Source organism: Mustela lutreola, chromosome 11 (genome assembly GCF_030435805.1).
Source record: "Mustela lutreola isolate mMusLut2 chromosome 11, mMusLut2.pri, whole genome shotgun sequence".
Taxonomy (NCBI): domain Eukaryota; kingdom Metazoa; phylum Chordata; class Mammalia; order Carnivora; family Mustelidae; genus Mustela; species Mustela lutreola.
This window is the reverse complement of record NC_081300.1, coordinates 56,226,092-56,243,951: the sequence shown is the minus strand read 5'-3', so window position 1 is coordinate 56,243,951 and position 17,860 is coordinate 56,226,092. Positions and strand designations below refer to the sequence as shown.

General features: G+C 45.9%; 1 protein-coding gene across 1 annotated transcript in view; it reads left to right on the top strand.

Annotated features, from left to right (window-relative positions):
• Window positions 1-254: 254 nt before the first annotated feature.
• The window catches only part of LAMA1 (laminin subunit alpha 1), a 157,286-nt gene continuing 139,680 nt past the window's right edge, over window positions 255-17,860 (top strand). The window contains exon 1 of the mRNA XM_059139976.1: window positions 255-442. Coding sequence (XP_058995959.1) covers window positions 367-442 — 76 coding nt within the window. The 5' untranslated portion in view covers window positions 255-366. The remainder of the gene's footprint in view (window positions 443-17,860) is intronic.

The window sequence follows — 17,860 nt, the reverse complement described above, 5'->3', positions numbered from 1 at the left end:
CTTTCTCCGCCCACCCTCCCCCACCACCCCCAGCCCCACCCCGCCCGCCGCCCGGGCTCGGAGCGGGTCACCCCGCCACACCCCCCGAGTCGGGGACGCTCTGAGCACCGCGCCGGGCCGGCGGCCAGCTGGAGCGGCGGGTCCCCGCGGGTCGCAGGGGCCGAGCTAGGGGCCCCGCGGGGGAGGGGTCTGCGCGGGCGGGGGCGGGGAGGGGCGGGCGCGGCGCAGGTCGGGGGCGGTGTGTCCAAGGGGCCCGCGGGCTGGAGGCCGGAGCGCGGCGGGGAAGGGCGGACTCGCGCTCTGCGGAGAGCCCCCGCGCGTGGCGGTGCCTTTCTTCCCAGAGCCCACGCGAGCGGGGGCAGCGAGATGCGTGGCGGCGGCGGCGCGGGGGTCGCGCTCCTGGCCTCGCTGCTCTGGGTCGCCGCGCGGTGCCAGCAGAGAGGTGAGCCCCGGTTCCCAGTCCCCGGGCGGGCGGCGGCAGCAGCGGGACAAAGCCGACCGCTTTGCCGCTGCTTCGGTGGGGGCGCGCATCCTTGTTCACCTCGGACGGGGGAATCGCACACGTGGGGCTCCCGCGCGGCCCCCACGAAGCGTCTCCCGGGCGGGGCGGGATAGGAATGGGGACGCCACCCGAGATGGACGCAACCCGGTCCTCCGACCCTTGGGCTTGAAACTCCTCGGGCTCGGGGGTGGGGAGGTGGGGAGTGAGGATCCGTTCCGTTCTTTTGCGATCCGGAGCGCCGCTGACGGGAGCGGCACGGGGTGGGGGAAGCCGGGGGTCGTGGGGTGCAGGAGGGAGTTGCGACCCCCGCAGAGATCCCCAGCTTGCAGTCCCCGGGCTGCGGCGGGCAGGGGTGCGGGCGGCTGACTCGGCGCAGGGAATGAATGGGAAAGGCGTCCTCCCGAGTCGCCCTCATTGTCCTGCGGTGGAAAGCCCGCTGGTCCGCGGCGCGGAAAGGGCGGGCTCCTCGGGACCGCTCGCGGCCCAGGTGGGCTCGTGGGGACAGACCGTGGCGAGAAGCGGGCCCCTGGCCGGCTGTCTTGAGCCCTGGGTACTCGCCCGCCCGCGGCGTCCCGGCCACAGATGCGCCTTCGGAAAGGGCGCTCTTTGTGCAGCGCCCCCGAGGTGGCCAAACCGGCTCGTTCCCCGTGCGGGGTTAGACCGCGGTCACCCTGGGGTGACAGAGCCGGTGACGAAGGGACGACTTTGCACGCTCGCCGGCTGCGGTGGTGCAGTGTTTCTCCTGACAAGGTTTGGGGAGAACGGAAACCCCAAGCGAATTTTCAAGGCTTCTATCAATGCCAGAGAGAAAGAGAAGCCCTGTTTCCCTTTCTGCGGACCACTCCATTCCCCCACTCGATCAAGCGGACACTCGGTGAAGTCTTGGCGGCGTCGCTTTCTAGTTGGCTAGGCGGTCACAATACTTGTTGACTGCATCTAATGTGCGCAACACGTGACCATGGACACATCCCTACAAATACACATTTCATTAAAAAATAAATAAATAAATACAGGTCAAAAGTTTAGGTAGGTGGCATGCGAAATACCCTCGTGGGAAAATGTGTTTGGGCATTGTGCTGAGTCGTGAACTCGACAGAGACGCGTCCATCTCATTCATTCAGGCATTCGTGATGAACGCACTGGACCGGAGCTGGCCACACAGCTTTGAATACCCAGCGCCTGCTCTGCGCGGAGTGGGGCTGGGACGTAGGGGGAATTTACATAGTTATGCGGCCGAGAAAAGAGCCCGCCTTTAAGCGAGGGAAGGCTTTGGCGCTACAAGCCGGACTCCTTTCTCTCCGGTTGCTGAAAGTGAGCGAGTCCCAGTTTCCCACAGGGTGGGGAGAGAGCCACTTGGTTCAGCTTTATTGTTTTAAGAAATTGAAAGTCCTAGATGGAGGCAATGCCGGGAATGTTTTTCTTGCCCCTAGGAGCTGAGCACTTGGCATGGGAGGTTATGAATGGTGTTTGGAGAAAGTGGGACCACATGGGGCTTTCCTGCTTAAGATGCCTTGGAAAACCACCCACCAGGGGAGTCTTTGAGTCTTTCACACCGGTTCCATATTTGCTGTCTCCACCCCATCAGCCAACACCATGCTTCCTAACAAGCACCTTTGAGGGAGTTTTCATTTTAAGAAATAACTTGTGCTCCAGGGCGCCTGGGTGGCCCAGTGGGGTAAAGCCTCTGCCTTCAGCTCAGGTCATGATCCCAGGGTCCTGGGATCCGGAGCCTGCTTTCTCCTCTCTCTCTGCCTGCCTCTCTGCCTGCTTGTGATCTCTGTTCAATAAATAAATAAAATCTTTAAAAGAAATAAGTTGTACTCTACATATAAAGCATAAATGATTAGTGAAATGGTATTATTTGGTCGTAGTAAAATCAAGCTGACCTGTGGCACTGCTGAGTTGACTAATTGGTGCCTACATTTTAAAAAATGATCATTATCTAACAGCCACTCAGATTATTAGCAGTCCTCTGTAATATCTGTGTCTCTCTGGATTACCTTACAACTCACTGTATAGGAGGACCCAGTGGCTCACTGACCTTGAAATGTAACCTGTTTAAAGTGAGTTATTCCCGGGGGTTAGAGTAAGAGGTGGTATGTTTCTTAAAATAGTGCCTTGTTGAGTCCACAGCTGGTAATATAGAATTATGATTACAACATAGAATTATAATTGCTTCACAGGTTGGCTCATCAGTTTTTCTGTTTTAAATCATCCTTTCTTTTTTAAAAGTAAAAAATAGGTCATTCCAAGTAGAGAGAGAAAAAACAATCTGTTGTATGACTTGAAGAACATGTACTTCGTTCTCAACAGGGCATAGCATTCGAATTAGCATGTATCATTCCACAGTATGGAGTACGTGTGCCTGAAGGGATTTCAAAGGCACACTTTTCTCTTCTGTAAGCTGTATTGCCATGTAAGTGCCAATAAAAAAAATATTGGTCTTAGCAGTGGGAAACAAAGATATGTGTAGTAAAAACATCACTGCCCGCCATTTGCATATCCTGGATTTGGCCCACTCCTTTTTCCTTCCTCTTTTCCAGACATTAAATATGAAGCCTACTGCTGTAGTTAATACAATGTCATAAAGAATTCAAATACCACAAAGATATGGTAATGTCTTGAGCCATTCTTAGAACTGCACTGCTCTATAACCAAGTATCCTAAAATGTTTATATACCCACTTATTTCAAAGTAATCATCCTTGAAACACTCTATCATTTTATAATAATTTGTTCATAAAGCCCTAGGGATATACATTATCATCTATGGTGCATTTGGGGCAGGGATGACAAGCCATACCTTTAAGCTTTAGATGTTTTATTCTCTGGCTTCACTAGCTGGGGGATATTGGGCAAGTTAATTTTCCTGTGCTTTGGTGTCAGCGTCTGCAAACTGGGAGTAATAAAGAGGTTTCCCTGCAGAGGCTGTTAAAGATGAGATGAAACAATGCAAGAAAAGTGTCAGTACAGTGTCTAGTACAGGGTTAGCCCTCAAAATATTTTATCTAGGAGTATCACTGTTACTATTTTACACAGGACTCTGGGGGAGGCCCTCTTCTGGAGCTGTAGTTTCTGGAATGCGTAATTGTTTCAAAATTTGGAGTTTGGAGCTGAAATCAAGTAGTCTTGGGCTTAAATACCAGGCCTGTCCGTCTGATGAGCCATGACATTGGTTAACACCTTACCAGCTCTGAATATCAATCTTCCTGTCTATAAAATGGGTAGGATTCACATGAGTAAATAACAACATGAAAATATTGGCATGGCGTTGGGCACGACATACTGTCACAGGTGTGGGGTCTGTGGCGATGACCCTTACTGTTAAGCCTGTCACGTGCACTCACTGTTCTGGGCACCCCTTCCTCTCTCATTGCCCATGTTCATTTGCTCATTTAGGGCTTGTTGATTTTACCTCCTGAAAGTCTGTGCGATCTGTCTGCATTTTTTTTTTTTTTTTTTTTGGTCCCCACTGCTGACCAGTCTCCGGAATTGTTTGTTTTTCCCATGAAATATTGTGATGGTTCTCTAGCCAAACCTCCCTCCTCCCCTCGTCTCCCTTCTCAGCATGGCCGCCTCTGTGATTTTTCTAGAAACACCACCCTAGGGCTCAGACTGTGCCACCCACACCCCTCACTTTTTCACAGGTATATACAAAATAACAGTGATGTGCATCACACGGGGGGGGTTAAGCCAAGGGGGTTGGGACTCCAGCTGGCCTGTTATCCCAGAGCTGAGGGGCATTATTTTATTTTTTTAAAGATTATTTATTTATTTATTTGACAGACAGATCACAAGTAGGCAGAGAGGCAGGCAGAGAGAGAGAGGAGGAAGCAGGCTCCGCACTGAGCAGAGAGCCCGACGCGGGGTTCGATCCCAGGACCCTGGGATTATGACTTGAGCCGAAGGCAGAGGCTTTAACCCACTGAACCACCCAGGTACCGAGGGGCATTATTTTAGGACACTTGTACCTACTCATAGGCAACAAGTATTTCCTTGCACACAAGCTGCGAAGACAGACAAGTCTGCTGTTTGGGTTCGAATGCCCTGGGAAACCTTCCCGGTCCCCCGATGTTAAAGTACTCTCTTCCCTAAACTCCCAGCGGTCTCTCCACTTAGCGCTATCATCATTTGTATCCACTTATCATGGTGGCGTGAACAATTGGCTGACCAGTCCTTCTCACCCACTGACTGGGCAGGGAACATGTTTATTTTTAAAGATTTTATTTATTTATTTGACAGAGATACAGTGAGATAGAGAACACTGGCAGGGGGAGTGGGAGAGGGAGAAGCAGGCTTCCCACTGAACAGGGAGCCTGACGCAGGGCTCGATCCCAGGACCCTGGGATCATAACCTGAGCCGAAGGCAGATGCTTCATGGCTGAGGCACCCAGGCGCCCCTGTGGAGATCATTTTATCCATATCTGCACCATCATTGCTTTGCAAAGTTCCTAGCAGTGAACTTCATTGAGTCAAATTGAAATGAATATCTTTGTTTAGGAATCAAGTAACTTCAAAACATTTTGTTGTGTAGGTAATCCATGCCATGGTACAAAACTCAAATTGTACTAAAGTGTCTGTAGAAAAAGGTTAAGTCTCAACCTTTGTCACCTTCTTCTGAGGTAACCACTACTTTTGGCTTCTTGTGCATTCTTCCATGGACATCTTTTCATGGAACTCTCAAAAGCAAGCTACTTCTTTGGTAGTAGAAACCTACTTCTTCTCCAACTGTATAAGGGGGCCCCACTCATTTCCTGACAAAACATGGACCAATATTCCTCTCTCCACTGCCCACTCCACATTCTAGTACTTCAGTGGACCTGTTGCAGGGAATTAATACATCATTTAATAAATGTACATACTTGTAAACTTGTCACCTTCAACTTGTCCCTTCCAACGTGGTCTTTGACAGAAAGGTATTAGAGCAGTGTTTCCTAGATCTTATGGACTTTAAAAACTAGGTCACCAGTTGATTTCATGACATTGTTCTCTACTCATTCTGAATGTCTTGTTTACTGTGCATTAACAAGCTATTCCTTATGCAGTAAAGACTTTTTAAAAATGTGTTTTAGGAGATTCATGATATAGAGAAGTCGAGTTTGAGAATAATTCTATTAGAAGTTTAAGACAGTGGTTACTTATTTTACCAAGTGTGATTTGTTACTGGAACATCTATGACAGCCACAGAAAAATTTAATTTTTGATAATAATTCCCAGTGAATAAAGTTAAGTCTGCACTTTGAATAGAGATTCAATAGAGATGACCAGAGAACTCTCCATCTTGGGCCTTAGATGATGTTTTTAGTTACATTCCTTAGAAATGTTTGGACAACCAAGAGAAACTATAGTTTCCTGAGAAAGATGTCTGTAACTTATCTACATGCTTACAGATAATTCTTTCTCTTGTTTTGTTTTCCAAATACTAATATGATTCCATGGACAATTGAGTAAATAAATAAAGGCATTTCAAAATTAATGAGGAGGGAAAAAAAAAAACTTTATTAGAAGTAGTTTAGTTAAGGTCATGAACTTGGGCTCTGTTAGAACATGCCAGCCCAGGAGCTGTTTCGGCCCGAATCCCCCTGCAAGACAGAGACAGCTGGGTTCACTGTATTTTCATGGACTCGATGCTCAGGGTGACAGTCCGTGCTCAGAGTAAGGATTTCATAGCTCAGAATCCCTCCACTTGAGTCTTTGTGTTTTCAAGGCTGGATCAGGAGAGCTTTCTTTGGGTTAACTTGTTGCCAGCGAATGTGTGTCTTGCTTGGGGGCAGGAGACAGACAATGGAGGCAGTGAGAATCCGAATCAGCCCGATAGATGACATTCTTGCCTAGGTAAGCATTTATCTCCGAGTGCTCATCCAGAAACTGCGGAGTGTGGAAATACATAAGATCCCGGCTTCGGCTTGTATGCACACTTTTGCTTTTTTTCTCTTCTGAATTTACTATTTGAAGTTTGCCTCTCTTCATTCCTGAACTGTCTTTGAAGTCTGAGCTGTTGGCCTAGCAGGCCATGTGGCTCAAATTCTTGTGCCAGAGAGCGTCCTGAGTAGCTGGTGGGAATGTCAAATTTAGATCCATGAGCATATATAGAAAATGCCCTCCTTTCGCCGTTGCCTGAAGTATTTCCTGCATTTTATTCCATTGCCCCTTAACTTCCTGCCAGAACCTCAGGAAATTCTCTCCGACAATAAAGATGCTACAGTGTAGCCGACCATTTGTAGTTAAAAGAGAACCTTTGGAAGGGGGCCCTCACCTAACAATGCTGATTATTGTATAGCACACGTTTAAATGTCTTCCAGCCTTTTTGTAGTGACAGAATTTTACCAACAAAAGTGATTATCTTGTTACCTTGGGGGGCCCAGCACGGGAACCCGCTCCAGTGTCTTCCCTCTGGATTTCCCCCAGCTCATAGCATTCTTTCTGTTCCCTTGTCTTAGTCTGCTTTTACTTTTTTTGTCCCCTTATCCAAATTGTCCCACCACATTTTTGTTCTTTCCCTTAAAAAAAAAAAAATCTGACTTTTTTTTTTTTAATTTTCATTTCTCCCTCTAACCAGGCAAATAGTCATCTGCTGTCTGAATTGACTATGACCAGCCACTTTTTTGTTTGTTTGTTTTCAGAGAGAAAAGGGGAGGGACAGAAGGAGAGGGAGAGAGAGAATCTTACTTAAGCTGACTCCATGCCCAACACAGAGCCCACCTCAGGACTTGATCCCAGGACCCCGAGATCACGGCCTGAGCTGAGATCAAGAGTCGGACACTTAACTGCCTGAGCCACCCGGCGTCCCCATAACCAGCTGCTTGTAGTAACTGTCTGATGCTCGCACGCTTTCTCCTTGACTGGTCAAACACTGCCGTTAGGCTCATGCTGCTGAGGTCCTGCCTTCATCCTGTGCCCCCTGCTTCATCCAGATCCAGTCCTGCCACAGCCATGGCCCTCCATGATCCCTCCGGTCAGCCAGGACCACTAGACTTAGCCACGTCTCTCTCTATCCCGGGCGCCTATCTCTCTATCTCTCTCTATCCCGGGCTCTTCCTTCCTTTCTGATTGCAGCTGCATGATTTGTTCATGTTATTCCTTATCTGAATTGCACCCCCACTTCTTACCTAAAACCTAGCCTGACCGCCCATGCACGGCCTGTTGCTTACTGCCCTGGGCCAGCCTTGTCATTATGACCCCAACCAACCAGCCTGTTTCTGCATTTGCACTGTTTTTTTGTGATAAGTCAGGCATTGAAGTTTGCATCTCTTCATTCCTGAACTATCTTTGAAGTCTGAGCTGTCGGCCAGGCAGGCCGTCTGGCTCAAATTTTCGTGCCAGAGAGCCTCCTGCAAAGCTGGTGGGAATGTCGAGTTTAGATCCATGAGCATGTACAGAAAATGCCCTCCCTTACCCATTACCTGAAGTATTTCCTGCATTTTGTTCCATTGTCCCTTAACTTCCTGCTAGGACCTCAGGAAATTCTCTATGACAATAAAGAAGATGCTGTCCGGTCCTCTTTTGGATGGCTTGCCTAGAATTCTGTAAGTCAAGGTCCGAAAGATTTTCTTTCCTGCAAAGTTCAAACCCTTAGCTCCCAGCTTTTCTTTCAATACAACGATAACTTGAGGGTAGAAGGTTCTTGGGCTCAGACCTGAGCCCTTGGCAGTGGGAGAGTGGGCCCACCTACAAATGCTCTAGAGCTTGACAACCATGGAACCCTTATCCAGCCCCTGGATTGCCAGCCCAGCCCTGAGTCCTGGCCCTGCGCTGGGCATGAGTTCCTCTAGACCCTTGTGTTTCATTTCACCCAAAGGGATTAGTAGTCACAGCCCAACATGGGCTCTGGGATCTGTGTCTCCAAAAACCTTATTCCCATTTTGGTATCCAGAGGTACAAGGACTTGAAAGGCACAACCTGCAGTTGGTCTTCAAGCTGACTCTTCTGGGTTTCTAGTTTAAATCATTATTTCCACCACTCTCTCTGCCACTGGGCTTACCATCTGTCCCTGTTACCGTGTGCTACGGTGGGCTAGTGCTCTTTGCCTACCCTCACAATTCCCAGTCTAGTCTTCCAACCCTCTTTATTCTGAATCTCTAATTCTGGCTTTTTTTTTTTTTAATTGAGATACAGCTGACATATTAGTTTCAGGTGTACAACAAAATGATTCGATATTTGTATATATTGCCAAATGATCACCATAAGTGTGGTTAACATTCATTCCCATAGGCAGTTAAGAAATTTTTTTTCTTGTGATGAGAACTTTTAAGATTTACTCTTAGCACATTTCAAATGTGCAGCATGGTATTATTAACTGCTTACCATGTGGCGCATTACCTCCCCAGGACTTGTGCATATAATTCTATATAATAAACATATGATATTTATATAAATATAGCTGGAAGTTTGTGCCTTCTGACCTCCTTCACCCAAACACTCTCTTCGTTTTTGAATACAATCTAGTTTCCCAATTCTTTACAACCACGCTCCTGGATTCATGGTACTGTTTTGTTCTGGAAGTGTGGGGTGGAGGGAGTTTGAGATATTCTCTAACATGTGAAATGCCTTGGGAAGCTTCTTTCACTTTTCTTAAAGGTAGTTGACATTTTAAATAGTTAATAGCTTCTTGGAGTAGGGAATAATATTTTCTGGTGAGATTGTTTCTATTCCATGTTCCTAATTTTTGCTCCTGTGTTTGCCTTTTCATTCATTCATGCAGGGAACCTATCTTGGGACCCCGAGTCAGGGATGCACAAAGGCGAGCGTGTCTCGAGGACTCCTTTCTCAGCCGCATTCCTTGCTATGATTCCAGGCACTTCTTGACATTTTTAGTGGGCTTGTTTTTGGAGTCCACAGAACTGAAAAGTGCATATTAAAAAAAAAAAAATGTTCTCCATGAGCAATAATGGGCAGAGCAGAAATAGAAGGATTAAAGTCTCAATCTTACCATCTATATTTTGTTTACTTATAGTCACATAGGTTCGCATTGACCCGAGGAGGCCGTGTTGTGGAGCAGGGAAAGGCAGGAGATGGGGAGGCCGAGAGGCGTTCAGCATTAGCTGGAGTGACAGAGGCAGCTTCTACACCAGACACCCTGTTAAGGGATGTCCGTTTCCTTAGGCTTCCTTTCTTTTCTGGGAAACTCAGATCTTCCCCGCTGGCCTAGGGTGCTCCAGGTGAAGAGGCACGGTTAGTACAGAAGTTCTCTCTCCAGGCAGCACATTAGATTTTAATAACATCAGTGCCCAGGTCCTACCCCTTATGTGGTCTGGGATGGTACTCAGCCGTTTGCACTTTAAAAATGTTCCCCGGGAGGGTGGGACGTCTGGGTGGCGCAGTGAGCTGAGCATCTGACTCAGTTTGGGATCAGGTCATGATCTCGGTGTCCTGGGATCAAGCCCCTCATCGGACTCCAAGCTTGGTGCAGAGACTGCTTGGGTTTCTCTCTCCTTCTCCTGCTGCCTTACCCCTGTGTTGCTCTTTCTCTCTACAATAAATACATAACTTGTAAAAAAAAAAAAAAAAAAAAAAAAAAAAAAGTCTATAAAAATGTTCCATAGGGGATTCTGCTGTGTAGACAGGGTTGAGAGTCACAAAGTTAACATGACATTTGCTGTGCCAGTGAACACGATCGCACTGCAATGCAGGCTTGGGAAAGGGATGCTGTACCTGGTGGTTGTCCCTACCTTTTTCATGGGGGCACCGGGGGCCCTGAATCTGCCGTTGCCTGGAGGCTAATGCCTTTTGCAGATACCAAGCCCTCGGATCCAAGCACCCTCCTTGCTCGCCTCATGTCTGTTTCATGCGATTCCCACTCCTCCGGGAAGCAGGGATGATACCAAGCACTTCAAAATTGTGAGGGATCCCTGCTGTCATGGCCCGTGTCACTGACATTGCTCGGAGAAAGACGGTCCCTTCTTTGTGTCCCAGGAGTCCCTTGACAGGCGTTTGTCACTGGTAAGTGCTCAGCTGATGCTTATTAACTGCCGAGATTCTGATTACACGAGCTCAGTTTTCATCTCTGTTTGCTGACGTTGCTGTGTATAAAGGCCCTTCTTTGGTTAAAATCCCTCCTCATGAAATATGACATTTAGAGTCCCTCCTGTCTGAGGACAAGGTCCGGCCTTGTAGGGTGGAGTGGTTGGTTGATTGGATTACTTTTTTATACTTTAAATAATTCATCCAAAATTTCGTAAATCCATTCTATATATAGGCATGTCCCTCCCTCCCAGCCCCTCTAAATGGACAAACTACAGATACTCTTTCCTCTGGGTTTATCTGGGCCACCTCCTTCTCTCCAGATCCAAGCTTCATCTTCTCAGGTCGGGTGGCTACAAAGTCTAGCTGTCCTTATCCACCTACTTCTCTTATCCTTCCCCGATCTTGTCTTTAATTGATCATCCACTGTGCACTTGCTTTTCCTGCCTTCCTTCAGAAGTTGTTACCTCCCCCTCCCCCAACCATGTTTGGCTTATTATTTCCCTTCTACATCCACCTCCCCAAATAAAAGCCATTCTTCCCTCTCGATCCCCAGCACCTCCCACTGCCCCCCCAATCACATTCCCTCCACACATAGCCCACATACGCTGCATGCCAGACCCAACCCCTGCACTGACCTTGCGGACCAGCTCCCAGTTCATGGTACCTGGAGAGGTATTGTCCTAACTGACCACATACTGGCCAGAACCAGAGTCTGGACCCAGGCCCCAGTTCAGGGCTAGGAAGCCCCAGTCCAGCGGCAGGGGCTGAGTTGAAGTCTCATGTGGCCAATAAGAGATCAGAAAGCTGTTGGTATCCAGAGTCCCTGCGAATTTAGGGACCATGTAGCTGACCAGTGTCACCCACCCCCGTTGAACGGCTTCTCAGTCTCCGTGTGCAGAATTTCCAGGGCCCTCTGTGCTTAGACCCATCCATGGCTTCTTCTCCCAATGCCAACCCTACTTTGGCCATTCTGAGATACCTGGTTCCCCACAGTGTGACGCAGAGGCTCGCATCTGTGAGCCTTGAATACACTGTCCATGGCAACTCTGTGGCCTCTCTGACATGCCCCCACCGGCCCCCGTCATTCAGGTTTTCCACCTGCTTGTTGCCACAGCAATTTGTTTATACACCTGCCACCCGGCGCTTCATAACTGTTTACTTGCCTGTCTCTCCTGGGGGGCAGAGAGCTTTGTTCTTACTTCTGATCACCAGCACAGGGCCTGGCATTTCGTGTCAATTCTTTGAATACTAGTTGGGTGCATGAATGGAGGGTCCAGTGCAGACAAGCAACAGGAGTAGAAAGGAATCCAGTGGGCATGGTTTAGGGATTGGGCAGACAGGCAGCTGGGGTCAGGGAAGTCACTGAGCAGAGGGACCGTCTCCTGGAAAGCAGTAGCAGGGAAAGGATGGGTTGCCAGATCAAGAAAGCCCGGTGACAGGATTCTGGGACAGGGAATGAGGAAGAATCCAGGTAATTAAACAAGGGCAGAGGATGGATCAACATTTTGGGGACCAAAATCTTCACTCTCTTTCTAAACCAGAACATAGGATCAGGGACCACCTAGTGTGGGAAATGAGAAGTCCAGATGCTTTTCGTGCTCATAGATAGCACCCAAATATGGAGAGAGAAGAGCCACAGAGTCTGGGAACCAGGAGGGGCTGAACAACTAGAAGAGTTATTGATCTGTTGGGTTTGGTTTTTTTTCCCCATCTACAATTCAGCACAAAGAAAACACAGATTACATTTTTGTCATTAAAATAATGGCTGGTGGCAAATATTCAATATGGATCTAAAAGCCTGATTTTATTTAACATCTTATTTCTGGATTTGGAACCACTAACATCTAAGAACCTCAAGGTAGCAACATATTCACACACACAGCAGGTACTTACTAGAATGTTCCACATACTGGTGACCGTGGTTTTTGCACCTCCAGTGCCTGTAGTCAAAGGAACATGAGAAGGACCCAGAGAATCCTAGTAAGTGTGTTCGCAGCTCTGACCTGGGAGAGGTTTTTGCTTCTGAAGGCCTCAAACACCAATATACTTCCCACTTGTTGCATTAGAATAATATTGCCTTAAACAGAACGAGAACTCGGATTCACGTCTACATGTCTTCTGCCGTGGGTGTTCCTTGGAAAGGGTGTAACTTCAGGATACTCTATGGTACGTGACTTTAGCCTTGTTGGCATTTGCTAACTAGCTCTTGTAGTTATATTTTCATAGTTGAGGGTTTTTTTTTTTTTTTTTTTTTTTTTTTTTAAGGGAACACTACCTGCCTGCCGTTGGAGCACTTTGTTTAAGTGGAAAAGCAGCTGCTCTCCTCCAGGCATTCTGAACTAAGGCATCCTCTCTTCTCAGGAACAGAACAAAGGCATACAGAACTTATGTCACAGATGGATTTTTGTTTGATAAAAATCACTTTTTACTGAATGAAAGAATGGCCTATTCTCCTTAGAAATATGAGCATAACATCTCCTGTGTCTTTAGCGGTTTCTAACTTTGTTGGTTTCTTTTTCATTATTAGAATTGACTGACTTAAGATATGCCTCATTGAGGTGCTCAAACGTCCCTGAAAATTTGGGCATAAGACAGTCTTCTGTAAAGGAAATAATCTCAAGTTGAATAGGAAAATATTTCCAAAATGATATTTGAAGGAATCAGCCAGGGAAGAAAATAAACATCGCTTTGGTTTCTGTTACCAACTGACCTAAGCCAATTTTGTTATACAAAATGCTTGGGTACTTTTTTGGTGAATGATGATACCTACCGAGAAGCTCGAGGCACATGATGGTGTACTGCTCCCTGACAACCTAACCCACTAGATGATGCCAAGTGCATAGCTTACACATTATTAACGTACCTTAATTAGCAGTCAGGTCCAAGGTTGGTCATAGGCCATATGCAGTGAACTTGATCGAGTTGCAGCCTTCTGTCGTTGTGGGAGCTCAGACTTCTCCATTGAATCAATGTCAAGCAATACACACCCTTAAACACTGTCTGGATCCAAGACATCTGAAGGACCAAGCCCCAGGTGGTATCCCCATCCTTCAGAATGGAGGCCTCAGCCTGCATGATTTTTTACCCTGTACAATGCAAGGGTGAGGAGAAACTCCAATGTGTTTGAACAGTTGTATCGGGGTATAATTTACATACCATAAAATCCTACCAATCGGATGTGTATCGTGCAATGGTTTTTAGTAAATTTAGAGTGTTGCACAGTCGTCCCCACAATCTGGTGTGGAATATTTCCAAGACCTCGAAAGGCTTCCTCACGTTCATTTATACTGAGTCCCAGCCTCCATCCTCACCTCAGCCCGAACCAATCATCTGCTTTCGGCACTTTTACATTTGCCCTTTCTGGAAATTTCATACGCATAGAGCCATGAAGTATATGTATTCTTTTGTGTCTGTCTTCTCTCTCTTCACATAATATTTTCTAGGTTCATTTAGGTTGTGGCATGTATCTGGAGTTTGTTATACTTGATTGCTGAAGATGATTCCTTTGTGTATGTAGCCTTTTTTTTTTTTTTAAGCCAGTCACGAGTCGATGGACAATTTTTTTGTTTCCGTATGGGGTCTGTTAGGAATAATGCTATCAACATTTGCATTCAGGTCTTCCTGGAGACATGTTTCATTTCTCTTGAGTGAAATTCCCAAGAGTGGAATATAGGTCATATCATAAATTTGTGTTGACCTTTTTTTTTTTTTTTAAGATTTTATTTATTTATTTATTTTGTGGTGCAAAGAGAATGGGGAGGAGGGGAAAGACTGAGGGAGAGAGAGAAACTCTGAAGCAGACTCTGTCTTGAGCACAGAGCCAGACCCCGGGGCTCAGTCTTGTGACCGTGAGATAATGACCTGAACTGAAATCTAGAATCAGACACTTAGCTGACTGAGCCACCCAGGAGCCCCTTGAATTAATTTTTTTTAAGTGGTTATGAGATTCTTTTCCAAAGTGGTTGTGCAATTTTGCATTCTCCCAGCAGTGTATGAACATTGCAGTCACCCTACATCTTTACCAACACCACAGACCGTCTTCCTGATTGTAGTCATTTTAGTGGCTGTGAAGTGGCATTTTGCGTTTTAACTTGCCATTTCCCTATAATTTACTGAGCATATTTCATGTGCTTACTAGCTATTTATCTATCTTCTGTGGTAAAAATATTTATTCTAGGGGCACCTGGGTAGCTCAGTCATTTAAGTATTCAACTCTTGGTTTCGGCTCAGGTCATGAGCTCAGGGTCTTGGGGTCCAGACCGTCATCAGGCTCCCTGCTCAGTGGGGAGTTTGCTTTCCCCTCTCCCTTTACCCCTTCCCCCCAACTCGTGCACTCTCTCTCTAAAATAAATATAAATAAATCTTTAAAAAAGTCTATTCTAATATTTTTCCTGTTTTTTTATTGGGTTTTTCTGTCTTTTGAATAGTGAGTTATAAGAGTTCTTCATATTTTCTTGATATAAGTCTTTTATCAGAAATGTGATTTGGAAGTATTTTCTCTCAGTTTATGGCTTATCTTTAGATTTTCTTTTTTTTTTTTTTTTAAGATTTTATTTTTAAGGGATGCCTGGGTGGCTCAGTGGGTTAAAGCCTCTGCTTTCTGCTCAGGTCATGATCTCAGGGTCCTGGGATAGAGCCCCGCATCTGGCTCTCTGCTCAGCAGGGAGCCTGCTTCCCCCCTCTCTCTGCCTACTTGTGATCTCTCTGTCAAATAAATAAAGAAAATCTTAAAAAAAAAAAAAAAAGATTTTACTTCTAAGTAATGTGGGGCTCAAACATACAAACTTAGGTGCTCTACTGACTAAACCAGCCAGGCACCCTAAATTTTTCTTAACAGTGTTTCATGGCACCAAAGTTTTTTTTTTTTTTTCCAAGTCCATTTTATCAATTTGTTTTTCTTCTTATGGATTGTTCTTTTGGTGTCATAGTTAAGAATTTTTGTCCAATCTAAGGTCACAAAGGTTTTCTCCTCTATCCTCTATTTTCTTCTATAAGTTTTCAAGTTTAGCTCTTCCATTTAGTTCTATGATCCATTTTGAGTTAACTTTTATGCTTGGTGAGGAGGCAAGATCTAAATTCAGTTTTTGCATGTGGATATCCAATAGTCCCAAACATGTGTTGGAAAGACAAAAGCCCCTTGGCATTTTGCCAAAAATCACTTTGCCGTAAATGTATATTTCTGGATTCTATTTTCTTCCATTGATTCATGTGTATTTTCTCATGCAAATACCATGCTGTCAGGAATCCTTAGGTTTTAGAGTAAGTTTTAAAATTTGTAGTTTAAGACATTCAATTTTGGTTACTTTTCTCTAAATTTCTTTGACAGTTTCAGGCCCCTTGTATTTCCATTAAGTATCAGCTTGTCAATTTCTACAAAAGATGCTAACTGAGCTTTTGATAGGGCGGAGACTAAATCTGTAAACAGTGTGGGGAGAATTGCTGTCTAATAGCACTTTTCCTTCCTTCCAAAGGAAAAATATATCACTTTATTCATTTAGGTCTTTTTTCATTTCTCTCAGAGGTGTTTTGTAGTTTTCAATGTGTTGGTCTTAATTTTTTTGCTGAATTCTTAAGTGTTTTCCTCTTTTCCAATTAAAAACACACACGTGCGCATACACACACACACACACACACACACACTCCCAGGGACCTATGGAGAGCTGGCCATGCCCTTCTTTGATGCTCATGTTTCCAGGACATTGCTGTTAATGTGTTTGGCTGGTCCAGCTGTCTGTAGCTTGCCCTCTGGGACTGCAACCTTAGGCCGGGAGGGCCTTAAACGATACCCATTCATTTATTCATTTATTCGTTTTCTACTGAATTTACAACTTTTACAACAAGATCACTGTGCTTCCACTTTTCCATTCCAAGGGGAGCCTGCGGTCAGACCCCATCCCTGAAGCTTCTGATGGCCATGCTTGCCCTGCTTTGAGAAACTGCCTAGACGGCGAGGAGCTGGGTGAGGGTGAGGCAGGTCACCCCCTGGTCTTACCTGAAACCCTGGCAGCTTTGTATAGGGAATAGTAAAGAACATCGTCTCATTTTTCATTGGTCTTTGGCTGATTTCAGAGTCCTGAAATGGTTATTCTTAAAACAGCTGTTTTGTCCAATTCCATATTTTTTTTTTTCCCAGGGGAGGGTTTCTCAACCTCTTTTCCATGCTGGAGCCAGAAGTCTCTCTAAGATAACTTTAACGTATATGGGTACCTTGACCACCATGAATTTCTCTGGTGAGAGTCCTATTATCATGCCATTAACAGCCCACTGACTTCCTAATAACAGATTTCTGATACTCACCCTGCTAATTAGCAAAGTGCCCGTGTTGACAGAGACAGAGAACAGACAGTATGGGGGGCGTCTCTGGAATGTGGCCAGTGATCCTGACTGGAGTACCAGCTGATTGCCCCTGGGAGGTATCTCACCAGTTTTAACACTAGTGGCATCTCGGTAGTTTCACCTGAGACACACACGCGTGCACACACACAACTATCACACTTTATACTGAAGTATCTTAAAGTAAATTTCCGATATTATGCTAGTTACCACTCATGCTTAAGTAGACGTTCATCGTGACTCAGACCTCAGTGGACATCCTCAGTCTGACTTGTCAGCACAAGCAAGTAAAAGGGAACTCTGTGGGAAATTCAGTCCCCACGAGGAAATGAACACCGCATTTAAAGAATTGCTGTGTTGGCAGCCTGGGATCGTGGCCCCAGAAGTTGGAAGAAGGGCTGACATTCTCCTGGGAACAAATGAGGCCCCTACACTTGCCAACTTCTTCGGAGCAAGAGCCAGAGGAGCCGGGGAAACACAGAGGGAGGTCTGTGCTGAGGTGCGGGAAGGGGAAGGAGAAAACCCTCTGGAGGAACCTGCAACTTGAACTCAAACCAAAAAACATAGAATGGGCGATGTGCGCACACTGGTGTGGAGAGTGTAGTAAAGATGGACTGTTGGGCTTTTATTGGTTTGTTCTAAACAAAATGGGCTATGGAGGATTTATGTCAGTGTGATTTATTTGAGAGTAATCTGTTAATGTGGTTCCGCCTGGGTTCTGATTTCTTCATTACTAACATGTGGAAATCAAATAAACTTGCCTTGCCTAGATTATCATAATAGCATATAAATATAGAGAAGAACTTAAAAAATAAAAGGATAATAATATTAAAAATCCTCTTTTAATAAGACAAAAAAGAAAGAGCCTCAGGGGTACTACTGTGGTAATGAACTCTGTCTCCTTGGCCTTCCCCACTTTTTTCCAGCTGTTTTCTTTACCAGACTAGAGAGCTGGCCCCACCTTCTGTGAAGGCCCGGCTTTTGCCTTCCGAGGCATTTTGCAAAGTTTTCCTTCTCCTTCTATCACCTAGACCCTCTCCTGGAAGCTCAAAGGCAAGATTCC